A 27035-nucleotide genomic window follows, 5' to 3' on the forward strand; every position below is an offset into this window, starting at 1 on the left:
TTTGGCCTTTACGAGTCTCTAAATAATTCCATCCCGACTGGCACTCATTTCCTCGGGTCGACGCGGTGTCGTCGTGAGCTTTCGCTGAGGTGGAGACTCACTTCCTTCCACTGAGAACTTCATTGTAGTTCCAGAGGAAAGCAAAAGGGAGAAATCATTCTTGTCTCTCTTGGTCCTCCCAAGGGGACTTCCTGGTCTGACTCCCTTCCTACCTGCGAGCCTGAGTCAATGAGGACACAGGAATCTGAGCGTGAGCAGGAAGCCAGAGGTGGCGCTCCCTGTCATTCATGTGGTCTCTGTGTTGTCTTTTCTTGGCCTTCTTCTTTTTTTTTTAAGCAATCATATTTTATTATACAACACTGTGAACAGAAAATGAACAGAAATACACAGTCTACTTACCTATACATGTGAACCTACTTTTTAAGCTACAGATTCTTATTCTAGCTTACACTGATTTAATTTTACGGTTCATAGCTATGTATAACCTCATTGCATTAAGGATAAATTCTACATGGAGTAGTCAAAGGTAGAGTACGCTAGGTGTCACCAGTACATTCAAAAACTGTACCTCACATGGCTTCTGGGTTTAGAGGGACAATCTACTGCACTTTGTGGAACAGAAAGAAAGAGAATTCTGTGAAAGCGACCTTTGAAAGCTGGGCATGTAAGCTGTGGTGCGCATTTATCAGCAATAGCTAAACCGGTTCCTTTTCCTCTTTACGGAAAAATTGATCTGGTCAGGGCTGGAATGATGGCTCAGCAGTGACTTCTCTTCCAGGGCATTTAGGTCCTTCTTGCTGTCTCTCTATTCCGTGCAGTTGGCCCTATCCCCAGTGTGTTCATATAGTCTTTCTTGGTCCTATCCCCAGTGTGTTCATATAGTCTTTCTTGGCCCTATCCCCAGTGTGTTCATATAGTCTTTCTTTATCCTGGATATAGCAGTTGTACAGTACTGCTTTCGTAGTCATAGTCTAGATTTGGTAAATTTTCCAAGACATACCACTAAACACAATTTTTCTCAAGTGTGGGCCAATGTGGTGGAAGACGTTCTCATCTGTTGTATTGGTCTTTATTATATTGCTTTCAAGTGGATTAACTTCAAACCACTACGCTCGGCTTTCGTCATTTTTCATAAAATTCCTTTACTGAACTTGTACTAACGGTTATTCCTTTTAGATGTACAGTTAATATGGATTTTGATAAATATGTGTGCAGTTATCTAGCCATTAGCACAAACAGGCTAGGAGTATTTCCGTCATCACAAGACTTTTGTGATTCAGCAGAGTGAATCCCCGGCCCCTATCCTGAGCCTTTGCTCGGTGCTCTGCTTTGTACCACCAATTTTACCTTTTTGATATTAGAATGAAGTCATTCAGCCTATGACCTTTGATGTTTAGTGTGGAAATTTAACCTCCCAGTATGTCCACAAGGCTATGAAAAGGTACAAGGGGAGGATGTTCAGTGCCAAAGGCTGGAACCAGCTAAAGGGCTATTATCTTGCTCCAGTTATATAAATTCTATAACATCACTTAGCACTGTGCGTTTGAGATGAGCCCATACGATTGCATTTATCGCTAGTGTATTCCTTTTGTATTGCTGACAATAATTGTGTAGTTGTAACATAATTTACACAGTCACCAGTTGGTGGACAATTAGATTTTTTTGTTTTTTTATGGTTACAAATAAAGCTCTTAGAAAGGTGTGGATCCCGGTCTTTGCATGGAATCATCTGTACTTTGGGGGTAAACTCCTGAGAGTGTGATTTCCTGATCGTAGAGTAAACACTTAGAGCTGTATCTCTGTTTCCTTGGAGTATTGGTTCACTCTGGGGTACCAGGTAGATTGAAGTGATACAGTGCTCATCCTCCAGTATGCCTTACAGCCTCCTATGTTAGTTACAGTGCCCGGTACAAGGTAAGGGCTAGGTCTGTAGTTGTTATACTGTGTTGTTAGGGACCAATGGCAGGGGAAAAGTCTGCACATATTTAGTTTAGATGCAATTATTCTCTCAAATATGTATCTTCTACAATGGATTGAGTTTTCAGGTGCAAACCCTGGAGGCATGGACGCCGACTATATTTAGTTTCATAGCTAACTGCTGGATATTTTTCCAAATTGGCTGTGTCATGTTGTATCCCCAGAAATAATATATGTGTTCCAGCTGTTCCTTATCTGATCAACTCTGAATACCGACAGTATTTTAAATTTGGGGGTCACTCTAGAAGGTACATATCTACAAAAGTATGAAATTCTACTTCTTTTCATCTACATATTTTTCTTTTTGTTTTTCCTTTTTAAAAAACAAAGAAACAGCAACAACAACAACAAAAAAAAAACAAACAAAACAGGACCTTACTATATAGCCCTGGTTGGCTGAGAACTTGCTATGTTCTAAGCAAGTCCAAGCAAGTTCATATATTCAAGGCTGGACTTGAACTTATGGATCCACCTGCTCTGCCTCCTGAGTGCTGGAAATAAAAATATGTGTCACCACTCTGGTTCCACTGTCATCCTTTTAATGCAAGATAATTCTAAAGCATTTCAAGCATTTCTCATGTTGAAAATAATGTATTTTATGTATTTTCTTTTCTTTAAATTACCTATTAATGTTCTTTTTCTACTTTTCTATTAGCTGGGTTGATGATTTTCTTCCTTCCTTCCTTCCTTCCTTTCTTTCTTTTTTTTTTTTTTTTTTTTTGGTTTTTCAAGACTTTTTATAGCTTTAGAGCCTGTCCTGGAACTCTCCCTGAAGACCAGGCCAGCCTTGAACTCCCAGAGATCCGTCTCCCTCTGCCTCCTGAGTGCTGGGATTAAAGGTGTGCGCTCCACCACCACCTGGCCAATGATTTTCTTAATGATTTTGACATCTACTCTATTAGGAAACAAGATATTAGATAGTGTTGAAAACATTTGCCTGGATTTATCACTTTAATTTTGTTTACAGTCTATTTTCTCCACATTAATATTTTTTGTGCAGGCTCTAGTTTGTGCCTAATGGCGGAAAAAATGAGACAATAGGAATGAGAGAATTTCCACGTGTAAGATGTAGGGAAAAGCCCACCAGAGCAACAAAGTCTGTGTGAGTTAGTTCATGCTGGTTCCACTGTTGCCCAGGGGCCTGATGCATACATAACCAGAAAGGATTTTCTCAGTGGCTGTCTGTCTCTGTCTGTCTGTCTGTCTGTCTGTCTGTCTCTCTCTCTGTGTGCGTGTGTGTGTGTGTGTGTGTGTGTGTGTGTGTGTGTGTGTGTGTGTGTGTGTATGCTGGCAAATAACCACAGCTTGTTGACATATGCAGCTGCTTCTGAGAAAGACTAGAGTCCCCGGGGCACAATTGTTTGATTTCAGATGTGGAGAAGACTTGTTCGGTGCAAGCCATGTGCAGAGACCTCGGATTGTTATGCCTCTTGGCTAGGACACAGGGAATTCCAGTGTGCAGACTCAGTGACATCACTTTGCCGGAAACAGCCCTCCTGCCTGCCAACCCTACCCTTAAACATGGGGATTCCGTGCTAATCACAAAGACCTTTTATGCTCAATTGTAAGCTGTGGGAGAATGAACTCAGGGGGAGCTGGAAGGGGAGTGGGTGAAGAGAGTAGGTGCTGTGGTGGGAAGAAGGGAGGACAGGAGTGGGGGGAGGGAGGACTCCTTTGCTTCCCCTCTCAGAACTCTGTTGGCATCTGAGTTTGCAGACATTAGCATTTGCGAAGCCAGGCACCATCAAATGCCATGTCAGTGACGTTGGCTATTGGACAAGAGCACATCACACAAGGCTGCTGAGTGGGCTGCCTAGCCTTCCTGAGCCTGCTTTTCAGCAGAGCTTGTTCTGTACGCTGTCCCGTCCCCATTGCCTGATTGTCCCCAGCCAGGTTCCCCGGCCAGAACTCATCCTCAGAGCATCTGCCAGACTCGGTTAAGATAAATATACTTATTTTCCAACTAAAGAGCTGTGAGCTGAGAAGGAGAATCAGCTAATTAGAGCTCAAATACAAACCAGTAATTACTTCTCAGAGGGCTAAGGTTCAAGAGATCAGTGAGCTTCGACCCTGGAAAACAGCACTGCACAGAGTTCATCATTCAGTACTCAGTTCCTGTCGCCTTTGCTGGCCTCATCCCCACCCCTCCCTTCCTGCATATTCTCTGTCTTTGTCTTTTTGTGTCTCTCAGCTCATTGTCATGTTGCTTCCCTTCCCTTTCCTTTTGCCTTCTGTCCTTCAACCGACTGATCATAATCAAGCCCCTGAAGTTCATTTTCATCAGAATCTGTGCTGCCTTCACCAAGTGAAACTTCAGCAGGACCCCCCCCCACACACACACACCAAGTTTACTACTTTATCCTTGAACTGCACATGGAGTGATTGGAGGAATGTGAGGGATATAAAACCGAGTAAGGTCTTCTCAACTGAATGAAACTTGGGACCCAAGGCTGGTTGACACCAAGCAATGTCTGTAGATCTCTAGTGCAGGAAGGCAGTGGAAAGCATTGGAGTGGCATCAGAAGATTCAAATCAAATCCCTGTTCTGCCTTTTGTAACATTTATGACTGCACACATCCCAGATAGCCTTGCTAATCACAGTCTTTGCCACCAAACTGTAAAGCTTCTCACGGTCTGCATCAAAGAGCTGCAATAGAAAAGGGTAGAACATTGGCTGTATTGTCAGAGCAGTCTAGACTGCTCTCCAGTCATTGTTGGTACTAGCTGCTTCCATTTCTGGATGATGAAATTTGCTGCTACGTATGACATGATATCCCAAGCACCGTATAAGATTTTGGAGACAAGGTCTCTCACTTAATCTGGAGATCACCAATTTGGCAAATTTGCTGTCCAGCAAACTCTAGAGATTCTGCTATCTCCACACACCCCAATCCCCCCATGGTTGGGTTACAGATGTGTACCACCATGCTGTGCCTGGCTTTTACATGAGTACTAGGGATCTGAACTGGGGTCCTCATACTTACACGGCACACACGATGGACCAAACCATCTCCCAGCCCGTTAATTAAAGATCTTGTGCTAATGCCATTCCTTACCTAAAAATAGGTCAAGCTGGGATGGTAATGCACCCTCTAATCTCAGACTCAAGTGGCAGAGGTAGGTGAGTCTCTGAGGGTTCAGGACCAGTCATGAGCTCTGCATGGCCAGGGTTATATAGACTGTGTCTTAAAGACAGAAGATTAGAAGTAAAAATAGGCCAGTTGACTGATGTTCTAATAAGAGAAAAGCCAGATGTTTGACAGGCAGATACACACTAGAAAGGGGATGTGAAGAGACAGGCAGGAATTCAAGTGATGCCAAGGAATGCCGGGAATCATGAGGAGCTGGAGTAGGCAAAAAAAGCATCTCCCACTGAGCCTTGGAGTGGACTGTGACCCTGCCAACACCCCAATTTTTGACCCTGTCCTTAAAATTGTGAGAACTTTTTATTGTTTTAAGCCACCAAGTCTGTGGTCATTTGTTGGGGCAGGCTTAGGAAACTTATGAAAGTTTTATCTACCTGATAAATGACAGTATATTTTCTCATAGGAGTAGGTGGATTCATTTGTGGTAGATGCATTATTATTTAAAAGATTAAAGCTTAAATCTGGGCCCCAGAGTTCTTAAGTGTGGGTTATATCATGAGCTCACCGTATCTTACATAGCAACCTTGTGAAGCCGGTGTCATACCACTGCCCATGTCGACACAAGGTTAAGAAAGGCCTTCAGAAGGGCTGCACAGGCAAGCCCCAGTCTGAGCATCTCTGTGGAGCTGGCTTCTTCCTGGGAGATTCTGGTGACTTTAGCCCCGACTCCTCCTGAGATCCTCTCTTAGCAAAGCACAGAAGGTGTTGAGAAGACTTCATGATACTTAGTCCTTCATGGTACTTATTCCTGGACATACCTGCTTGACTGTTTTGGACCAAGCTGCATCTCATAGATCCTGGTCAGGTCACACTTGGCTGTGTAGCCTGACCTATTGAAGTAGGCTCATGCTGTATTAAAAAAAAGAAGAAGCAGCAGGGAAATGTTGCCCTACATGACTACATCCTTATGATGACCACATCCTCAAGCCCCAAGGACTTCAACAGCCCTTGATGGATCTGTGTTTACCTCTAAACTGTTGAACATAAATCATACAAGTGGCTCTGGAATACGTCATATATTTCAGAGTTGGGCAGTGACCTTACTGGGACCTCCAAGGTCTTATGAGCAATTCCCCTCTTACTCCTCTGACTGTGTTTTACCATTCCTCCTCTCATCTCTCTCCCAACTACACTGTCATCCTGGCCAGGCCCCATCCTGCCTTGGAGCTATTTCCTACACGGCTGCTTAAATATTCTGATCCTCTTGACTCTCTCAAGATTACCTCAAAGGTCCTCCTGGGTTGCCTCATTCCTCTGTTTCTCTGTTTGTACTTTTTTTTAGCACTTATAATCATGTAATGTTACATGGAGAGAGGCTTGTTTGTCCTGGACACCTGGCTAGCTTACACCTGAAATAATCACACAGAAACTGTATTAATTAAAACATTACTTGGCCATTAGTTCTAACTTCTTATTGGCTAACTCTTACATCTTGATTCAACCCATTTCTATTAATCTGTGTATCGCCATGAGGTCATGGCCTACCAGAACTTTCAGCACATCTACCTCCGGCCGCGGATCCATGGCGTCTCTCTCTCTGCCCTTCTTCCTCCCAATATTCAGTTCTGTTTTCTCCGCCACCTAAATTCCGCCCTATCAACTAGGCCAAGGCAGTTTCTTTATTCATTAACCAATGAAAGCAACGCATAAACAAAAGGAACTCCTACACCAATGTAACATCCTCCAAATTTTACTACTTTGTCTTACTTTTCCTTCCACACTGAACTATAAGCTCCACAAGTGTGGGAACATTGTGTGTGCTTTGTTCACTATTATAGCACAGAGCCACAGGCAATTCTAGTCCCATAGTGTGGTATATTCAATGATTATTGAACACTTAATTGAAAGATCAAACAAAGCACAGCCGCCTATCCAACAACTGTAGAATTCTGAAACAAAAGTTCTTACTAGAGGGTAGCACACAAGGGCAGACTCTAGTGGGACCTGCAAGGAGCAGCAGGAAAAGATACCTGCAACCAAGCCTGATGACCTGAGTTCAATCCCTCCAACCTACATGGAAGGAGAGAGCTGATTTAGGCAAGTTTTCCTCTGACCTCCACCCATGTGTTATGGCACCTGTACACCTCTAAATACACGCACACTAAACGAACGCAACTTAAAGAGGAAGGGGGAAAGGTATGGAAAGGAGCTTAACCTCTGATTGAGCCTGATGTAGGGGCAACAAAGAAAAAGACTTGGTGAAGAATGAGAAGAATACAATTCCAAATGAAGAAAATGTCACATTGAAAAAAAAGTCCGAGAATCCAAAATTCACTCATTCATTTACCCTGGGGACACAGCTGTGAACAAGCCGAAAAACAGTTCCTGCCCCCGGGGAGCGCATGCTGCTGATAGCGCTGAAATATCAGTCATTGTCATCTTGGACGCAGCAGACAGCAGGAAGTTACCACAGATTCTTGGTCAGGAAGTTCCTTGTTCTAGAAGATCTTTATGATCATCCAAAAGATGATTTCTGACAGGGAAGGGAACCAGGAAGTGTGGGAGCCCCTGGAAAGGGCTTTCTGGGTCAGGTGGGGTGGGAGTGTCAAGAGCAAGGGGGTGGCTGTATCCAAGGGACCTGGCACAAAGCCCCCCAAATGTGATTGTGGCCTAAGTGTGTGTCCTCTGATGGCCAAGAGGAGAGTGGCAGAGGCAGACTCAGGAAGGAGGGGGGTAAGACTGTAGCATGGCCCTGAACACCTTGAGCAAGCGTTCCACCTTTGCCTGGAAACACAGGCCTCCACAGTGTCTCTGTCTCTCGTCAGCACTTGTCTGTGGGTGCCGTTTTCTCCCATGACAGGCCAGGATTACCCTGGATGCGGCCCCCAGGAGATCGGATGCAGCCCCCTCAGTTCCCTGGCATCCATAGAGGAAATGTTTGGTTGCCTTTGCCTGAGACTCATCATATCTGTCAACATCAAAAAGCTTTTTATCAACAGAAAAGTGTTTGAAAGATTATCTTTTCGGGATTACATAACAAAGATCCTAGGATCTCTCTCTACAGTTGCATTTTGATAAACTAATTATGATTTTTTGCTATAGTAAGATTCTAAACTGAGATCAAGAATGAAGAATTGAAGTGGGGATTCTTTTTCTGTAGCTTATTAGCTTGAAATTAGTTTGTATTTTCCTAAAATTTGGGCTTGTTTCAGAGCTTTCTGTCAAATGAAGGGTAGAAGTTATTCTTTGGTACATGGGTCTCTGACGTTAAACAGGAACAAACCTGTTTTCCTGTCCTGTGAAATGAGGAAGGTGGCAGCTCTGAGCTTCCCAGTATAACCAAAGAGAAAAGTGATACTTTGTGCTTGGATATTTTTGGTAAAATCATTTTTCTTTTTTGAGAAGTTTATTTATTTATTATGTATACAACATTCCTTCCATGTATGCTTTCATGCTAGAAGAGGGCACCAGATCTCATTACAGATGGCTGTGAGCCACCATGTGGTTGCTCGGAATTGAACTCAGGACCTCTGGAAGAGCAGTCAGTGCTCTTAACCTCTGAGCCATCTCTCCAGCCCTAAAATCAGTTTTCGAACTTTTAAAAAGCACTGTGTTATGGGCTAGGGATGTAGCTCAGTTGGTAGAGGGCTTGCCTAGCATGTATAAGCCCTGGGCCTGATATCCAGTACCATATAAAATTGGTAAATGTCACAGGCTGTAAACCTAGCTCCCAGGCAGTGACAGTAGGTGACCAGAAGTTCAAGGTCATCCTCAACTATGTAGCAAGTTCAAGACCAGCTTGCCAGCAGGCACTACCTGAGCCCAGTCTAGCACTACACAGGCCCTGTCTCAACAAACAAACCCAGCAAAAACAAAGGAAACACACACCACTCTATGTCCAGTAATGGAAACCTCCTCTGTCACCCATGCGTCAGTGAGCTGTGGCTTTCTCTGCAGAAGAGAGTCGGTATGAGTTTTCTTAATAAACACGACTGTTTTAGTAAAACCGGATCTGAAAGAGCTGCAGGCCAAAGGCAAGACTCACAAAGGTGGTTCCCCAAACCCTTTTCCCCTTTTCACTCTTGGAAATTGAACACAGAGACTTCAACATGCTGAGCAGGGGTCCCCCTGCAGCCTGTCCTTCCCTTTTCTACCAGCCTGGACCTCCACATCTAGCACCACTTCCTGTGAAATGTCTGGTTTCCTGCCTGTGCTAGGGCTTTTGAGAAGTCCGTGGAAGACACAGCATCTCAGATACTCCTTGTGGGGTAATGACGTGAGCAACAAACCACCGTATTTTTGGTAGTAAAGATTTTGAAAGTTACACATGGAAAATTTGTATATTTAAGTTCTTTTGCTTATCTTTCATAAGAAATAAGAGGTGAGAGTAAATGTGGAAAGCAATTAACAAATATTTGCATAGAAAAAAGTTACCTTGTTGCCACGTTGGAGCTTCTGCAGTTCTTGTGCCTTCTTTCTGGAATGTTCCTATTCCATCTCATAGCTGGTGCTTTCCCATCCCCCAGTTCTTCGCTGCAACATCAGGGAAGTTTTCCTGGCCTACAATCTAGCACTACAGTTTATTTCTCTCAGGCCCCAACTCTGCAACAATCAATTGACCACATTCCCTGGTTTTAGCACTTACCATAACCTGGGAACATTTTTTCATGTAGCCTCCTTTTTTTGGTTTGTCTGTCTCTCTCTCTCAATGAAAGGCTAAGTCTAAAGAGCAGAGATCACGTGATCTCTTTCATTGTAGTGGTTTAGATGCTAAGAATAATGCCTAACTAGATGTGGTAGGAAAGTGAGTCAGCAAAACTGTCACATGAGAAGGAAATAGCTGTACGGATAGTACTGTTGTCAGCAGCCTCGGGAATGGGAAAATAGCAAAAGTGACACTAGCAACAAATTGCTACCTATCCACATTGTACCTGATCGTCCAGAGTCCATGCTTGATAGCACTGTTTTAATTTCAAAGCTTTGGAAATGAAGAAGGTGATTACTCTCAGATATCCCTCCTTCTCTTATCAAAGAGAACAGTTTTCCTGCCACAGCATCTATACATGGATGTGTTAGCTTCAGGTAATTAGAATCCTGGCACTACGTCAAAGAATGCTTTTATGGGAAGATGAGCTCCAGGTTGGTCAACTTAGCATCTCTAAATGATCCTGACGACTCAGGTTCCTCCTATCTCTCTCAGCTGTGCCATTAGTGTCTGCCATCTCATCCAGACAGGGCAGTGAGATGAGAGAAAGTTTCTGCTTTTTCTGCTAGTCTCACTCAAGCAGATGTCAGGTGGTTGGGGAGGTGATTCGGTGTCTACCCGTGGTGGAGACCTTCATCGGTAGGGGCGTGCACTCTCGCAAAGTGAGCCGGTCTGTCCCTTAGCTTGGGGGAGGCAGATATCTAAACAAGGCGCATGTTTATTCAGGAAGAGAGGAGAGAAGTGCTGTGGGTCTCGTTTTCTGTTCCTTCTTTGGAAGTAAGAGGTAATATATGGCTAGCATTTTTGTCCTGAGTTTTGTACCGTTTGGCCTGATGCATCGAGACTTCTTGAAGACTCTGGGGATTGGACAGACTAGGCACCCATGTTACAGTCTTTTGAAAAGAGTTCTGGTTTCTGCTCAAGAGCATAAGGAAGAACTCCCAAGCCAGTCCCAGCCAGCGGCTGCTGACAGAGAGCTGAAGTGGGGAGAGGGAGGCTTGGGCCTCTCTCTCTTCTCTCTTGCTCTCACTCCGCCCTTGGAGAAAGGTAAAGTTCTTTGGAGAACCGAGCTCATTTAAGATGACTCTGTTATGTGTTCCCACCCTTCCCCAAAGTCAAAGGAGACGTTTGAGGGTAGCTGGAGAAGCTGACTGAAGAAGAGGTCGAGCCATCCAAGTGGGTGGACCTTCCACTTCCTTTCCGTGTCCTCTGTGTGGTCTAGTTAAGTCCAGGTGAAGTGACTTTATGTGATTCTTCTACTGGAGCTTTGAAAACTTCCCTTGCTAGGGTCTGACTAAAACCAGAATGGATTAGCTAATGGAATAACAGTTGAAAGAGTTCAAAACCCCTCGGTCTCAAGGTGATTGCCAGCTTACCATAGAGAGGTGATGGCATCCAAAAGGCGTGTCAAGCCAGAACATGCTCTGCCGTGGCGGGATTTGATGTTTGATGGTGTACATATGATTGGTGTCTTTTTTTTCTTTAGCAAATTAAATATTTTTTGTGTATATGTATAGTTTAAGAACAAAGAGGGTGATTCTGTCTTCTGTTAGTTGTTACTTATCTTTTCTAGACACACCAGATCCATTAAAGGAGGCAGCCATGATGCTCTTCCTCATTCTGCACCAGTTTTATCCATTCTTTCTCCCATACCACCTGCGCGGTTTGGTCTTCATGGTACAGAAAAAACTTCTTATTCTTCAATTGTTTCCAATTATTTGTAACTATCTGGTGGATACAAACAGGGCTTCATATTAATGTCTCTGGTGTTTCTGGATAGTCATAATAAAAGCAGACAAAAAGGGAAGAAAATTCATTGTTTATTGATTTCTTACTCATGTTTTGGTTTTCATTTTAGATTCTAAGGTGAAGAGATTTTGCTCCAAAAACATCTTGATCATCCTCAGTGTCTTCTCTCTCTTGGCCGTGATAGCTTTGATTGCTGTGGGATTGACCCAGAACAAACCGTTGCCAGAAAATGTTAAGGCAAGTAAAATTACAAATATTTGTAATGCAGTCATTATTTTTGCTTTATCGTCTAACTTAAAAAACTTGGTAAATTTGTATATACATTAAAATACACCGTTTTCTGTTCAGGCTGAAAAGATAATAAACATTTCTATAAGGGGCACATCCCACACAAGTGGGCCAGTGAACACATATGTATACCTATGCAGTGACATGTGCCGAAGTTAAGTCCTGAAACCCACATTTTGAAATACAGTCATTCTACTGATGAGAAGATGATGACCCATGAGCCGGGAAAGTCAGATACATGCCCTGCTTCTGAAGCTGTTGCCACCCACGCCACTCGCTGTGTAGAAAGGCGTGGGCGTTCCGTTGGCATCTGTTTGTCACACAAGTTCACCCCAGTTGTTCTGGGTACAGCAGCCGCTTTGTCAGGATAGAAGTTGGCGCCGTCTCATTGATGGTGGTCTCTTGCCTTTAATGTTTAGTGGCATTGGTTCTCCTGGCAAGACTTCACTCGCAGCTAAAGCCTCATGACATCTTGCTTTTGCTATTTGTTTACCAGCTCCGAAAGTAACTGATTGCCTTCTCGGTCTGACCTTTTTGCTTCAGTGTTGCACCATAGGGCAAAGCGCTGCTGAGAAGGTAACACTTGCGCCCTGTGTTCCCCGTGTTTGCTGTGGTCAGGGCTGGCTCCTTCACTCGCAGTGGTCTTCAAATCTGCTGGGCTTCTGCTTTGTTCCATTGTTTGACAAAAGGGAGTCGGGTCTTTGACATTCATTAGATAAAGAGTAATAATATCACAGGAGCAGCTACTGCCATTGAAGCGAATATGGAAACATTGCTGATTGATTTTGTATGAAGATCATTTTACATACAAAAGCTGGTCATTTGTTAAAGTTCCTTGCTGATTTCAGTAAGAGTTCTATAACATATTGGGAATGAAATGTTCAAAGGTCAGTTGAGTGGATATGGAGTATGAGAACGTTTTTAAAATCTAAAACAAGAAACAAAAAATGGAACCATTTTTATTGTGTGGCCGTCACACCACAGCCTACTAAACTATGTTGAGAAGTTAATTAGTAAGAGACACAGTTGGCCCTCAGAGTCTATGGGTTCCAAGACACCCACCTTTGAGTATCAAAATCTGTGGTATGGGCATGGGAGAGCTGGCTCCGCCCCTTGCAGGGGCAGGGTGAGGCTCAAAGGAGGCCCTGGGTTGACCAACTCAGCTACCACCCAGGCCCAGATCCAGGGCCTTGAGCTGTCCCACCCCAACATCTACCCCCTCCGTGAACAACTGGAGGGTGTGAAGGGGCCAGTCCTATGGAACCCTAGGCACAGGATCTCCGTGACTCTGGGCAATAGCAGGCTATCTGAGAGGAGTTTCGGTGAGGGTCCAGTACTGATAGGGTAGCAGAGGCCAGAAGCCTTGAACCAGACCAAGGACTCACAGCAGCGAACATTTGCAAATAAAGCTGTTAGGGCAAAAGGGCATATGGCATGACACAGCACGGGCCCCAAGGCCGCTATGATGAATGACTATGATGAACCAACATGAGACAGAGAGGCGGGAAAGGCAGAGGGGTGACAGGATAGGACCAAAGATGCGGCAGCGATGAGGTATGAGAGCAGCAGGTCGTTGCCCAGAAGGCGTGGCAAGACTTTTTTCTTTTATTTTTTCATTTTAATTTTTTATTTTCTTTTGGTGGGGAGGTTACAAGGGTAGATAGTAGATTTGGAAGGACTGGGAAATAAGTGGAGCTTGGATGTATAATGTGAAATTCTCAAAGAATCAATAAAAAATTACATTTAGAAAAAAATCTGTGGCTAGTCAAGCCCTTTATGATACCCAAAGGGTAATATTTGCATAGAACCTATCTGAGGTTCTGAGATATAATTCCAATATATTTAAAATCTTCTCTAGATTTCCCATAAAACCCAATATAATATAACATCTATGCAAATAGTTGTTATACTATTATAGTTTTTTTAGGGAACATTGGCAAGAAGAAACTGTACAGGTTTAGTATGAGTTGTATGAAACTGCTGGTTCATTTCCCGACTGCCCAGCAGCTCAGACCCCAAACTATATTATTTAAAACATTTCTTGATCAATGACTAGTATATTTCTAGAAAGTTCTTACATATTAAATTAACCCATTTCTATTACTTTATATTTTACCATGAGGCTCTACCAGCAAGGTTTTGACTGGTGGCTTGCATCTTTCTCATCTGACGGCTCCATGGTGTCTCACTGACTCTGCCTTCTTTCTCCAGGAGCAGATGTGTCTCATTGTCATGAAAAGTCCTAAGTTCTTAAAACATTTTAAATGCCATATTCTAAAGAGCTCTGGAAGATGTGAAGAATACATATCTAACTGAAACATATCTCTGTGTATCTAGAAAACCTAACTAACATGATTACAAACTTGACTATTATAGATGATTACGTATTACCCTATATTTCTTAATTATACATTACATTTTTTAAATGAACTACACAAACACAATACCTTAATCAAGAGCAGAAATATACATATAACAAAATTGACCTTAAATTTGTGTCAATAAACCAATATTCATACCAATGCAAATCTCTATAGCATATCCTCCTTTAAATGTAAACAAACATTTATAAAAATCATTTATGGAATATGGCTGTAGTTCTCTCCAAACTGCTTCCTGCTTTTTGTTGGGCAAAGTAATTTTTAGGGGTGTTTATGGCAGCCTTTCAGGGGTTCTTGGTCCATCAAGCCATATTAGTTTGGAAGGATTCCACAGGTTCTCATCTTCGGGTAAAGTTCCATCCAGTGCCTGTTTCTAGCAGGGCTACATGGCTTCTCCCTGATTCTACCTTTTTTTCTCCCAGAATTCAGTTTAGTTTTCCATGCCTAGCTCTATTCTGCTAGGTCACTGGCTGAAACAGCTTCTTTATTCATCAACTAATAAAAGCAACACATAGACAGAAGGACTGCCCACACCCAGTATAAACAAATTTTAGGAAGTGTTTTTGCTCTTCCACTTGCATATTTTTGCTCTGCCATCTGCCATATTGTTTCTGCCATTCTCCATGAGTGCAGGATCCATAGACATGCAGAATTGGTTGTTTTCACTTCTAAAATGACCATGTAAGAGACAGCACTTATCTGATTGTTTGCACACAGATTCTTTGTTTCGTGCAGATGATCTAGCCCTATTTTGTTTCTGCTTAACATGGTTTGGGTTCAGTCTTGCTGAGGAGGTGGTGACCTCATGTCTGGGATACCTCTGGCATAACACAGCAAGAGGTCTTTATTGTGTCCACATACTTACTTGGTCAGCTACTACCCAGTTCTAAACATACTGAGGACAGGGACTGGGTTCCATTTGTCTTGCATACATCTTATGTACTCATTCATTTAAAAGACAGTCATTGGGGTTCTGGAAATATACCAGTGAGCAACACTGGAAAATTATATACACTGAGGGGGAGGAAATAATCATTGGTCAAATAATCACAATGTTGTAAGTGTTAGCTCACAGCCAGTCCGGCACTTGAATTGAGTGGGGATGCTATAAAAAGTTGCTGACTCGGTAGAGTGAACAGGATCTGAAGAAAAAACTGCATCCTTCTTGGACACAGGGATGTCAGTGGGGTGGCAGACCACCAGCCCAGGACCCTCCAGACATCCTGTTTACCCTCAGTGTGAATGTGCAAAAAGAAAGGTCAGGAATCTTTCTTCAACAGACATCCTAAGGCGTTCTCTTGGCACAGAAGTCGGTGAATTACTGAGTACCAGTACTAAGTATGCACTTTTAGGTGATCAGTCTTTGCTTCTAAGAAGAAAGGCTTCAGTGGAGTGGACAGTCCATAGCAATGTCTGATTTTGTCCTTGAAAGAGTGCTTCTGTGTCCGTGGGTCTAGGTCGAGAAAAGGCTTTGATTTTTGCCCTATCCCCTGCTCATATGGACAATGACCATTGGTTGATACCTTTTAGCATGACTGTCCCACATTTTGATGTTCTAACTAACCCTATACCAAGCCTCAGGCTTGTGGTCAGGAAAGTAGGCTCAAGGAGCAGGACTTTTTTTTTCAATCACAGTAATAGTGGATGTAAACAAGGTAGATTCCTTCCTCTTAACTTAATTTTCACTGCATGTCAAGTGAATAGTAATAACACCTACTTGGAGGATGAGTTGGGATTAAATGGAATGAAGCAAGAGGTGGCTTGTGAGAGCATCCATTGCAACATAAACTGTGGGCAGTGGTCCACTGTAAACACCCCTTTACAGAAGATGGACTCCATGGAAGCCCCATCCGCCTTAGTGCCTTGGGGTTTCTGCAGCGCTCTGCAGGGATTCTCACTCCTGCTTAAGGGTGGTGGACTTCCCCAAATCTGCCTTTTCAAAGCAGACTGACATGGTACTCTGGAACTGGCATTTGTGGTTGGTTCTCTCTTTTTATGGAGACCTTGAAAGAATTTGCTTTGGCTTGTACTCTTGGAAAATAGCTGTTGTTATTTTTACTTTACCGTATTTTAACATTATCCAGTTTTAAAGGCAGCACATGGAAACGGATGGCAATGATTGCTGGACAGCAATGATAACACAATCACCAACTGCTAAGACGGTTCACCTCAAAATGGTTCACATAGGATAATCTGTGTTAGGCGTGTTTTAGCACAGGTTTAAAAACAGAAAAATAAGAGTTTATATTCAAGAACAAGTAACTCTAAAGAAAAAGAAAAGAATAAATAGTTTCCTAAATGTTTATCAGCTCCACCAGCATCTCTGTGGCTCCCTGTAGCCTGTTTATAGGGATTAGAAACACATTGTAAAAGATAAGCTTTGTTTATAAATCCAGGCTCCCTGAGCCAGACCAACAGGGCTGCAGCAGTTACTGTTAAAGCTACAAGACCTTTACAGGGGATGGGCTAAAGAGTCAGTATTTCCGAAGCGGCCCTGTGGATTTGCTCCTGGTAGCTGCAGTAGGAGTCCCTTCTGAACTACTCTAGCAGACTGCCATGCAAGTGGAATTTGTAAAGATTGGTGTTTGCTTTCTTCAGCTTCTGGAAGAGTGGGAAGTCCAAGGTCCACGAATTTGTGTACTTCAAGTCTAGCAAGGACGAATCTCTGGATGCTGTGTTCACAGCAGGAGAAAACCACTCTTCTTCGTAGGGCAGTGGGTTCGGAAAAGACAGACCCCCTTCCCAAAGCCCATTCATTGGTTCGTGAGTTTACTCCTGAAAGTAGCATTTTCATGTCCTGCACACACCACTCCCATCAGGCCCCACCTCCCAGCTTACGCATGTGGGGAGTCAGCTCCCAACATATTCAAACGGGAGAGGAAACCATCAGCTGAAGCACTGGGAGGTGCGGTTTGGGGTAGTGTGTAAAGCAGCCCCAGGGTCACTGCTTTCTAGTACGAGACTGTAGGTAGCTGAGAGCAAAGTCGTTTGCACAGACAGATCACTACCCTGTGAAAAAATGCACACTTAAAAAACACTGGGAGGAAGCAAAGGTTTGGTGATAAAGTGACAATAAAAGCATCTAGATGGAATTTCAAATGTCTTTCCCCTTTGTTTTCTAGGTGATATTGAATAGGTCCTTAGTAATCTTAAAATGGAAAATACTATTGAAATAATAATAGTAGTATAATGATAATAATAGAGATTTCTTCCTCACCATTGGAATATTAATTTTTTTCTTTAAAATGAAAGGCATACTCATAGGGGCTTCTAGAAATGCCCTGCATGTGAGCTGCAGGAAAACAATGCTTTTTCCTCCTGGTCAGATTTCCCTGGCATATTCACTAGCTAACGGGATGATGGGTCTAGGAGGGAGGGCGAAGGGACATGCCCCAGACTCCTGGCAAGGTTATTCACCAAGATTCCGTGGCCCTGTTCTCCCTGGAACATACTCTGGAGAATGCTGTGGTAGTGGACAGGCACAAGGTGGGGGCTATCTGGGCTCCTGGGGGACACTGGAACCACAGGAGGCAAACACCCCTCATGTGTAGACTAACAACATTGACAGTCCAGCTTTAGCTGTTCTCAAAGTGTCAACTGTTTGTTCTGTGAAACAATTTGGAGCAACCTAAACCAGCCCTCAGTGGGCACGGTTCACGGGTTAGCCTTCGGTGCCACGCATGGACTGAAATGTCCTCTATCCCTGAGGACTGCCCAGGGCCACCTTCTTAAACACTTGCAGACAGATGTATAAATGTTTTTGTCTCTCCACTGTCTCACTGCACAGGGCCTCAGAGAAACAGGCGGACAGCAGCAAGGCCAGCTCTTCGGCTCTCTTGGAAGGGAGGCTTTCATGCTGACAAAAATAGAAAGACCAGGGCCTCCTGATTCCAGATAAAGGCTGCTTTCTGCTGTCTCGCCAGCTTTTATCATATGCCACTGTGGCTGGAACATATTCTGGTAGGAAGAACTCAGGGGCCCTGCTGGGAACAACGGAATTTTCTTTATTGTTTAACCCGAGAGCCTTTTCTCAAACTTGGGGAGGTTTCCCAGTGGTTTGAATGCTCTAGACCCCAGTCAGCAGCCCCTCCTGCCCACTGTGATTACCTAACTAAGCCATCTTGGATTTCCATGTCTCAGAGGAGCCCGGCCTCTTTGCTTCTTGGTTATACTTAGGGCAAGTATACAGATACTATTTTTTGAGCACATAAAACTAATAATTAAAGAGACCCCCCCCCCCACTGTACATAACAAGGCAGAGAACATTGAGAGGGTGTGGGAGGGTCAAGCATTCTTAGGAAGTCTGCACATTGGTGCCTCCCAGTGAAAAGGAATGACCCAAGAGGCTCTAGCTTTAGCTATTCCTAGTGGGCCTGGGTGGTCTCTTACATCCTCACTCCTGCCTTTTCTGCCTGTAAGCTCTTAGGTATTAATAGATGAGACAATGTGGACTTATATAATATAAATACATATCACACACACACACAATTTTTAAGTGGAAGAGCAGGTTTTGAACTGCGCAGCGCAAATGGGACTATTTCTCTGCTTTACTTTTCTTGCTTCCCCGTTAGAGATGAGTAAAACCTGCATGTTCTAGGGCTAGGAAGACAGCACTGGTGAAGCACTTGCTGGTGAGCAGGAGGATCCGAGTTCTGGTCCCAGAACCATATGTCGGAGGGCATGGCAGCCTGTCTATAATCTCACCACTCAGAAGCTGGAGACAGGAGATCCCATCGCAAACTGGCTAGACAGACCAGTTATATTGGTGATCCCACCTCTGTGAACCAGCGGGAAAGCAACTAAGGAAGACCCTGGTGTCATCACACACATGTGCCAACATGTATGTGAACATACACACTCACAGGGCATCACTTACACACACTTATGTAGGAAAACAAACTGTGTTCCATCATGTTGTTCTCACAAAGTCCATGGCAGACAATGCTAATTGACATCAGATTTATCCCCAATTTAGGAATATAATCAAAAGTGAATATCAGTTTATCAAAATGGACACTGGGTAGTTTACTCCAGGTGAGAAATAGCTTAAAAAATACTCCATAAGCACAAAATTCCCATGAATGTTCAAGGCAGCTATATTGCTAATAGTCTCACTTAGAAATGATCCGATGTCCATCAACATCAGAATGAATAGAAACATAGTTTGTGCACGCAGCGCAATACTCCCTAGCAATGGAAACGCATGGACAAAGGGTACAGTTTAAATGCACTTTACAGTGTAGCGTGACAGGGATTATACCGAGTGGCTATGCTATGTGATTTCCCTTTGTTACAGTTGACGACAAAGGTCCTCTGTGGTGTCAAACGTCAGAACGGCCATTGCTCCTTGGGGAGAATGACTAAGCGGAAGCCTGCTGGGGCTAGCAAGCTTTCTGTATCTTGATTTTGCTGGTGGTCAGATGAGTGTGCACTGGGCAGAAGTTCACTGGGGTACATCCTCTCGCCATGCTAGAGCTGTCCTTGGCTTGTCCTTAGGAGGGAGCATCTCCCTGGAGCCTGGCACTCGGCCTTTGCTCCATGTTCCATGGATAAGGCCTTGATTCTGGTCTGCTTCAAGTTAGAAATTTTTTTTAACCTTCTGGTAGTTTCTTATCTATATTGAAATGATAAAAATAGCCCCTGATAATTCACGTCTAAAATGCTGGACATGGTCAGCACACTCATGAAACCCAGTGTGGAGAGTTACTCTTCCCTTTTCTCCTCTACCCACCTAGTTTGTCTTCACACTGCCTCTTCCTCTTCCTCTTCCTCTCCATGTGTCAGGAACACGTGGATATGGCCACATTTACACATGTGTGCATATGCGCATGGAGGCAACCTCGGCTGTCAGGTGTCATTCCTCCTCAGGTGCCATCTACCTTATTCTTTGAGCAGAGCCCTGGCTGGGGCCTGGGCCTTGCTGATTAGGTCAGGCTAGCTGACCAGCGAACCTCAGACCCACCTCTCTGCTTTGGGTCTGAGCGTTGGGATTGCAAGTGTACACCACGTCTGGCTTCTCATGTGGATGCAGGGGCTCGAAGCGCTTTCTGGCCTGAGTGCCCTCCCTGCTCTCCCTGTCTCCTGATTCCCCTTATTCTTACGACCTTCTCCTTTTAAAGAGCTGCGAACATGAAGCTTATTTACCTTAGAATATACTGAATACAACTTCAGAGTTATTTTTGGAATAAAAATAAGCAAGCACATGTAGTATTTCTCTTAAAATACACTCCACACTCACTGAACCCAAATCAGATGACCTTATATGCAGCCTTCGTGGGTTAGCTCAATGGTTGCCAGGCTTGTCTGCACATAAGGGTCTCATAGGACCTTGTGACTATGCTCATGACCAGACCACTTTTAAACCAGTGTCTGAGGTGGGCCTGGACATCAGCCTGTGGAGTTCTTGGGTGATCCCAGGGTGTGGACAAGTTTGGGAAGCACTGAATTTATTTTCTGTTCCTTCCACAGTATAGTATCTCAGTTGCATCTGCACTAGAATAACTGAGCATTTTCTAAATAACCCCATGGCTTGGACCTGCCCCGGGCATGGCCCGAATATTTGTAAGATTCTCAATGCAACCTACATTGAGAGTCCTTATCTAGAATGGTACACTGGTAATCCTTGGGATTGGGTGACTCTAGTCTCCAGCGCCAAATGTTCCCCGTGGGTTAGAGTACTTTCTCTTTATGGTGTGAAAAAATTCCTGCCGCTGTCTACTTCCTTTGCAAGCTAAATATGGAGAAGCGTGTGCCATGCTGATAAACTTTTAAATTTGCTTCGCCCTCAGTTTGGGATTGTGCTGGACGCAGGGTCTTCTCACACCAACTTGTACATCTACAAGTGGCCCGCCGAGAAGGAGAACGACACAGGCGTGGTGCACCAGCTACAGGAATGTCAAGTGAAAGGTGAGATGAAGACCAGGGAAGTGGGGCGAATGGGACTCAAGGGCCTGAGAGGCCTGAGTGCCCAGGGGCAGAGGAGCCAGCACAGAGACAAGCGAGGAACACAGTGGAGCTACCGGTACTTTATGGCCACTGTAAAATGACTTTAAACCAGGCCTAGTAGCACAGGTGTGCAGGAGGATCCTAAGCTTCGGGTCAGCCTGGACAGCACAGTAGGACTCTGCCTCAATCCAGTCATGGAGGTAGCCTAGCTGTAGACAGTGTCTCCCATGGTCAGTTCCTATTACTGACATCATCATCATCATCATCATCATCTTCATCTTCATCATCATCTTCATCATCATCAATCCTTGAAAAATAAGCAAATTTAAAAACAGCTGAGGTGTTGAAGTTGTGGCCCAGTGGTGCTATCCAGGCTTTAGAGTCATGATGTCCTTGGTTAGTGTAAGGAATATTCCCTAACGCGAGTTCTCTGCCGATGCAAATTCCCAATCAAGCCAAATCAAAACAAGCCAAATTAAGAAATATCCAGATTTAATGGGAGTTCTGCACTCTCAGGTGGCCCCGAGGGGGAACTGGGAGGCCACAAATGTGATCACCAGGGGGAAGGAAAAGAGACCATGGTGTTCCTCTTTGGGGAGTTCATTTAAATACTCTGTGGGAATGGTCCTGACACTCCCCCCCCCCCCCAGGGACCTGGCCTGCTGAGATTTGGAGTCCAGACCAATACAACTCAGGCCTGGGGGCTGGGATAGATGTGTGGGGCTGGGGTCTACGCTCCCAGTTTAACAGTTAGATTCCCAACAACAGAGAGAGACAGAAAGAGACAGAGAGAGACAGAGACAGAGACAGAGAGAGACAGAGAAAGAGAAAGAGAGAGAGAAAGAGAGGATTGAACAGTAACAGTTCTCATCAACAGGGCTCTCCTGTGTGTCTGGCACTAAGAACTCAACATGGGTTCTCACTCTTAGGATTGGTTGGGTGAGTCGCAGTAGCCATTTTTTAAAAATGAGAGCAGCAAGATTAAGACAGGTCAGGCCACTTGTTTAAAGTTACTTAGGCTGGCAACTGATGGAACTGGCTGTCAGACCCACATCTGAGCCAGTGGTTCTTAGACCCAGAGCCCTGAACTACTGGACGGGGGTAGGGGATGAGTGGACCTCTTAGAGCGTGGACGTGAGGCCCTCTACTACCAGAGTTCCTGGGGTCAACAGATCTGGGCTGGAACCTAGAGATTTATGTTTCTAAAAGTCCCTGGGGGCTTCTGATGGCATGATCTCCTGTTCTCTTTATTTTTAGACTCAGCTCTGCAAGTTGGAGGAAAATCATAACCACTTTTGGTCTCTTCACGGGCAGGGAAGAGCAGATCACAGACTTTTAGGGCCGGGGTCATCTAAATCTTGTGTTCCAAGGAGGGAAACAAAAGCCTGGAGGATTAGTGCCCCATAAGTGGCAAGAATCTGGCTGGTGAGCCAGGCCCCACAGAAACACTGCTTTATATGCTGATAACTGCCCCCCATCTTCATCCCCCCCCCACTCCAGCTCCCAGCCCAAGTCAATTTTAAGGTCACACCCAAGGCTGGCTGACTGCCATCTCCCTGGCTTACTCCAGCCTGCTCTTCATCCTGCACACCACATCTCACCACCGTCCCTGTGATCATCATCTCTTGGCCTTTGGAGCCAGGAACATCCTGTTTCTTTTCAAACAGGTAATCTAGATCCCAGAGGAGAACTGGCTTTTTATCAGATGGCCTGTAGCTTCCACTGATTTTTGTAGTTTGTCCAGGAACTAGGCAGGGTTGGGGAGGGAATGCCATGCTACCCAGAGCCTCTTGGGCCTCGCAGTAATAGGGCAGAGCTCCTAGAAGTTCCACCCTTCACTTCAGACTCCACTTTAAACTACAATAAACGATTACAGCAGATGTCTTTCTTCTGAGACTCATCCCGTGGATGCAGGTGTTTGGCTCAGCAAATACTGGAGTTTGTCCTCCAATCAGAGTTAACAAAACAAAGGGTTTCCTGAGTCAGAAGCAAGCTGCTAACACGGTGTGGAGTGTCTCATTGTGTTAGGCAAACAGGCTCTTGAAAAGCCCATTTGAATAATAACCTTGAAAGTGAATTCTTGCTAGGAAGCGCTCTGGAATTCACCTCAAAGTGAGCTGGAACCACACAGTGCTAAACTCAGCAGGTCAGGAGTCCGGCTCCAGTGCTCTCCATAGCAACCGTTAGTTTGCTCTAAAATAGAAGAAACAGTCTTAGTAGGGAGGCGTGGTGCTGGAGTGGAACAGACTCATTGGACATGCAGGTTCTGTTTCTGTTCATTCTAACAAAGGAAGAAACGACATAAATTTTAGGGCACGGCTATGACATAGCAAGTTGGTGACCTGTTCTGTCGTTTCAGGAAAAGCCAGTGTGTGGGGTGCTTTACTTAAACTTTTGTGCTAAATGTCATCTTTATCGCGGCTCTCTAGGAACTCATGTTGCTAAGTATAGCCCCATGGCAGGATCATCCAAAAGTGGCTAACAGGCCACCATAGAGTCAGAGGACATGTCTCAATTGACTATGAAATTGCACCACCCTGTGGCTGAACTGCTGAACACCAGGCTTCACCAGCAAGAGTTTGAAATTACATCATAAGCAAAGCCATAGGCATTAGCTACATTTTTCACAACTATGACGAAACACTTGGGAGTTAAGGGAAGAAGCACTTATACCGGCTCTTGATTCTAAGGGAAGCAGCCCACCTTGGTGAGGAAGCATGGGGACTGTAGGGGAATGTGGTACAGTAGTGGTATTGGGATATCCTGACATACCCAGAAGCCAGGATATACTTAGAGCCTCAATAGGATAGCTCTGGAGGGGTAGAGCCACAAGAGAACAGCTCTGGGAAGGAGGTAGAGCCACAATAGGACAGCTGTGGGGGTGGGGTTAGGTAGAGCCGCAATAGGACAGCTCAGCCCTGGAGGAACGGTGTCCGGACTATCTGAAAGCCAGACTACCTGAAGCTGGGGTGCGATGGAGGATGGTCTCCCCGCAGGATTTAGGGATCCTGCTCCTCTCCTGGAGAGCCGCGCCAGCTGAGTTCTGCTCTGCTCCCTTATGGGAGTGTCCTAGCCGATAGCTCTCTGCTTCTCCGGCCCAAGATGTTTCTTCTGCTAACATAACACTCTGCTATGGAAAAGCCCCCTGCAGAAATGTAGCAACCTCAGCTGGCCTTGCTCAGCCCCCTTAAGGAGAGTCCTAGCAAGGTTCTGTTCTGCTCCGCCTTGCCGAGGCCCACTAGGCAGTGTCTCAGCAAGGTTTTTCATCTTGGTCCCCTAAGGGACGTCCCAGCCAGGTTCTTCATCTCTGGGTAGCAAATAAAGGTCATCACCCAAGACTTGAGAAAGAGATTTGGGAAAGAGGAGTCCAGGAGAATAGCTGCCTCTGCCACTCCAGGGCAGCTCTTAACTGAAGGGGTGGAGAGGCTTATATAGGGCTTCTTAGAGGTGGAGTTTTTCCCAGGGAGAAAGGGGATTGGTTAATTTTTCCCTGTTCAGGGATTGGACAGTTTAGCTGGTCAGGGGCAGAGATGGCTCTGACTTCATGGCCAACCTGTGTTTCTTTCACTGGTCCTTTTTAGCTTTTTGATTCTAATCTTAGGAGCAGGGCATATTTCTTTCTCTGGCTCTGATTCTAGGGATAGGGTGTGTTTCTTTGACACTAGTTTCACATCCAGGGCACATGTCTTTAGTCCTGGATTCAGGGATAAAGATGTTTCTCTCCTTGGCCCAGGTCTCAAATACAGGGTATGTTCTTTCTCTGACTCTGGTTTCAGAGTCAGGACGCTCAGTGATTGGTTGGTTTCCTGTCCCCAGTTATCCCTTTTACCCCACAGGAACAGGAGCTTTTCACCTCCAGGCAGAAGGGGAAGCAGGAAAGGTCCTCACCCAGCTTTCTCCTTCCCCCTTTTTTGCTCAGTCTGGAACTCTAGCCCCTGGATAGTGCTGCCTGCATCTGTATCTTTCCCCTCCAGCTAAACCTCTCCTCAGCCAGCCTCACAGACACGCACAAAGGGTATTAGGGTTAGGATTAGGGCACCTCGTTAGTTCATTCACCTGGTGCTTCTGACTACAATTAAGTTGATAATCGAAATTTACCACGAGTCCCTCTAAGTAACACAGCATAGTATATGTCACATTGAGAAGCGTTTCCTTCTGTTTTTCTTAGCAAGCACTTTTCTTTGACATGGTCAAGGTATGCCCCACACATTTATTTATTATTTATTTATTAAGATTTTCACCTTCTGTATCTTTCCTTAGGTCCTGGAATCTCAAAATACGCTCAGAAAACAAATGAAATAGACACATACCTGGCCGAATGCATGAAAATGTCCACTGAGTTGATCCCAGCCTCTAAGCATCATGAGACGCCTGTTTACCTGGGAGCCACAGCAGGCATGCGCTTACTTAGGTAGGGCGGTACGTAGAGACTAGGCTACCAGAGTTCAAGGCAGTGCCAGGGCACCTAGGATTATGGGACTTATAGCTACCTCACATACCAAAGCCTGTACTAAGAAATAAGTTTCATTAAGTATATACTATGGTAAGTCTCAAGTATCTCCCTTGGGGACATCAAAGGGGACAGAGTATTGGAGAGAAAGATTAAGGATGTGCACTCTGAAATAAGGAAATGAAGACAGAATAAATCAATATCTGGGAGGAAAAGGGCAAAAGTAGACCCACAATATCCCAAGACGAGTAGGTCTAGCTAACGAAGCATGGTTGGTTATCCCACTGGTATGTGAATTGTTTCTATCTTCCATCCATCCATCGAGGGTGTTGCGAGTGCCTGCTCAGTCCACCATATAATGAGAAGGTAAACCAGCCCTCAAGGGAATTAGATTTCCATCCTGGGCGATCTGTTGTTTGACTGTGCAAAGCTGCTGTGGGAGGCCTGGCCTTGCTCAGGAAGGAAGGTAGTCAGAATGGCTTGCCACAGCAGGGCTGCGTGAGCTGAACCAGGAAGGAGGGGCCAGAGGGGAAAGAAGGGCAGTGCTGGCAGAGCACAGCTGGCAGAGCACAGCTGGCAGAGCACAGCTGGCAGAGCTCAGCTGGCAGAGCACAGCTGGCAGAGCTCAGCTGGCAGAGCACAGCTGGCAGAGCACAGCCTCCACTCAGTTAGCCATCCATTCAGCACCTGTGACATGTCAGAGAGGGCTTTAAGTGCTGGGGATAAAGTATCGAGCAAAACACAGCTCCTGACTCCATGGAATTTGTGCTCTAGTGGATGCACAAAAATAGGGAAAGGAGAGAGACGAGGGCAGAGGCAAGGACTGCCATAAATCATCACATGCAGAAGGGTCTGCCTGGGAAGGATATGGGGAGGCAGTGAAATACTAATAGAAGCTTGTGTTCTCAGAGCTGTGTCAATACTTGACACACGTTATTTAATCAAGGTCACTATGAAGCAATTGAGCAATGTCGTCACGCACCTGAAGCCCCATGGCTGGAAAGTGGCATGACTAGGGCAGGGAGTGGCAGGACCTACAGTAGAAAGTGCCTTGTGGAGCACGCCAGGAAGGCTGGAGAAATGACATGCTGTCTAAGGAAGCAACAGTTGTCGATACTAGAGGGTGGACTGGAGCAGAAAGGCGAGGGGTACTATGTCTATGTGAGACCCAGCGGGAAGGTGCTCCCGCTCACTCAGGGGTTCTCGGAGTTTCAGACTAGGTCTCGGGAGCAATTACATCATCATAACACAACCCTAAAGACTCCCTTTAGGTCTCGAAGTTTCAAACAGACTTAAGAACTGAGTGATAATAGGAAGATTTTCCCAGGCTGGCTTCAGGGGACCTTGGGCATCTGTTGTTCATTTCTACAGCCCTAACTGATGTTACTCAGAGTCTAAAGTATAAGCAAGCAGGGGCCACAGTGATGGTTAAAGCAGCGCTTACCAACCAGCTC

General features: G+C 44.9%; 1 protein-coding gene across 2 annotated transcripts in view; it reads left to right on the forward strand.

The window, feature by feature from the left end:
• The window catches only part of Entpd1 (ectonucleoside triphosphate diphosphohydrolase 1), an 84840-nt gene that overhangs the window by 41931 nt on the left and 15874 nt on the right, over positions 1 to 27035 (forward strand). For both annotated transcript variants that reach the window (XM_013348112.2, XM_026781691.1), the window contains exons 2-4: positions 11627 to 11754; positions 20975 to 21092; positions 25392 to 25542. In XM_013348112.2, coding sequence (XP_013203566.1) covers positions 11627 to 11754; positions 20975 to 21092; positions 25392 to 25542 — 397 coding nt within the window. The remainder of the gene's footprint in view (positions 1 to 11626; positions 11755 to 20974; positions 21093 to 25391; positions 25543 to 27035) is intronic.

The sequence above is a fragment of the Microtus ochrogaster genome, chromosome 8 (genome assembly GCF_000317375.1).
Source record: "Microtus ochrogaster isolate Prairie Vole_2 chromosome 8, MicOch1.0, whole genome shotgun sequence".
Classification (NCBI taxonomy): domain Eukaryota; kingdom Metazoa; phylum Chordata; class Mammalia; order Rodentia; family Cricetidae; genus Microtus; species Microtus ochrogaster.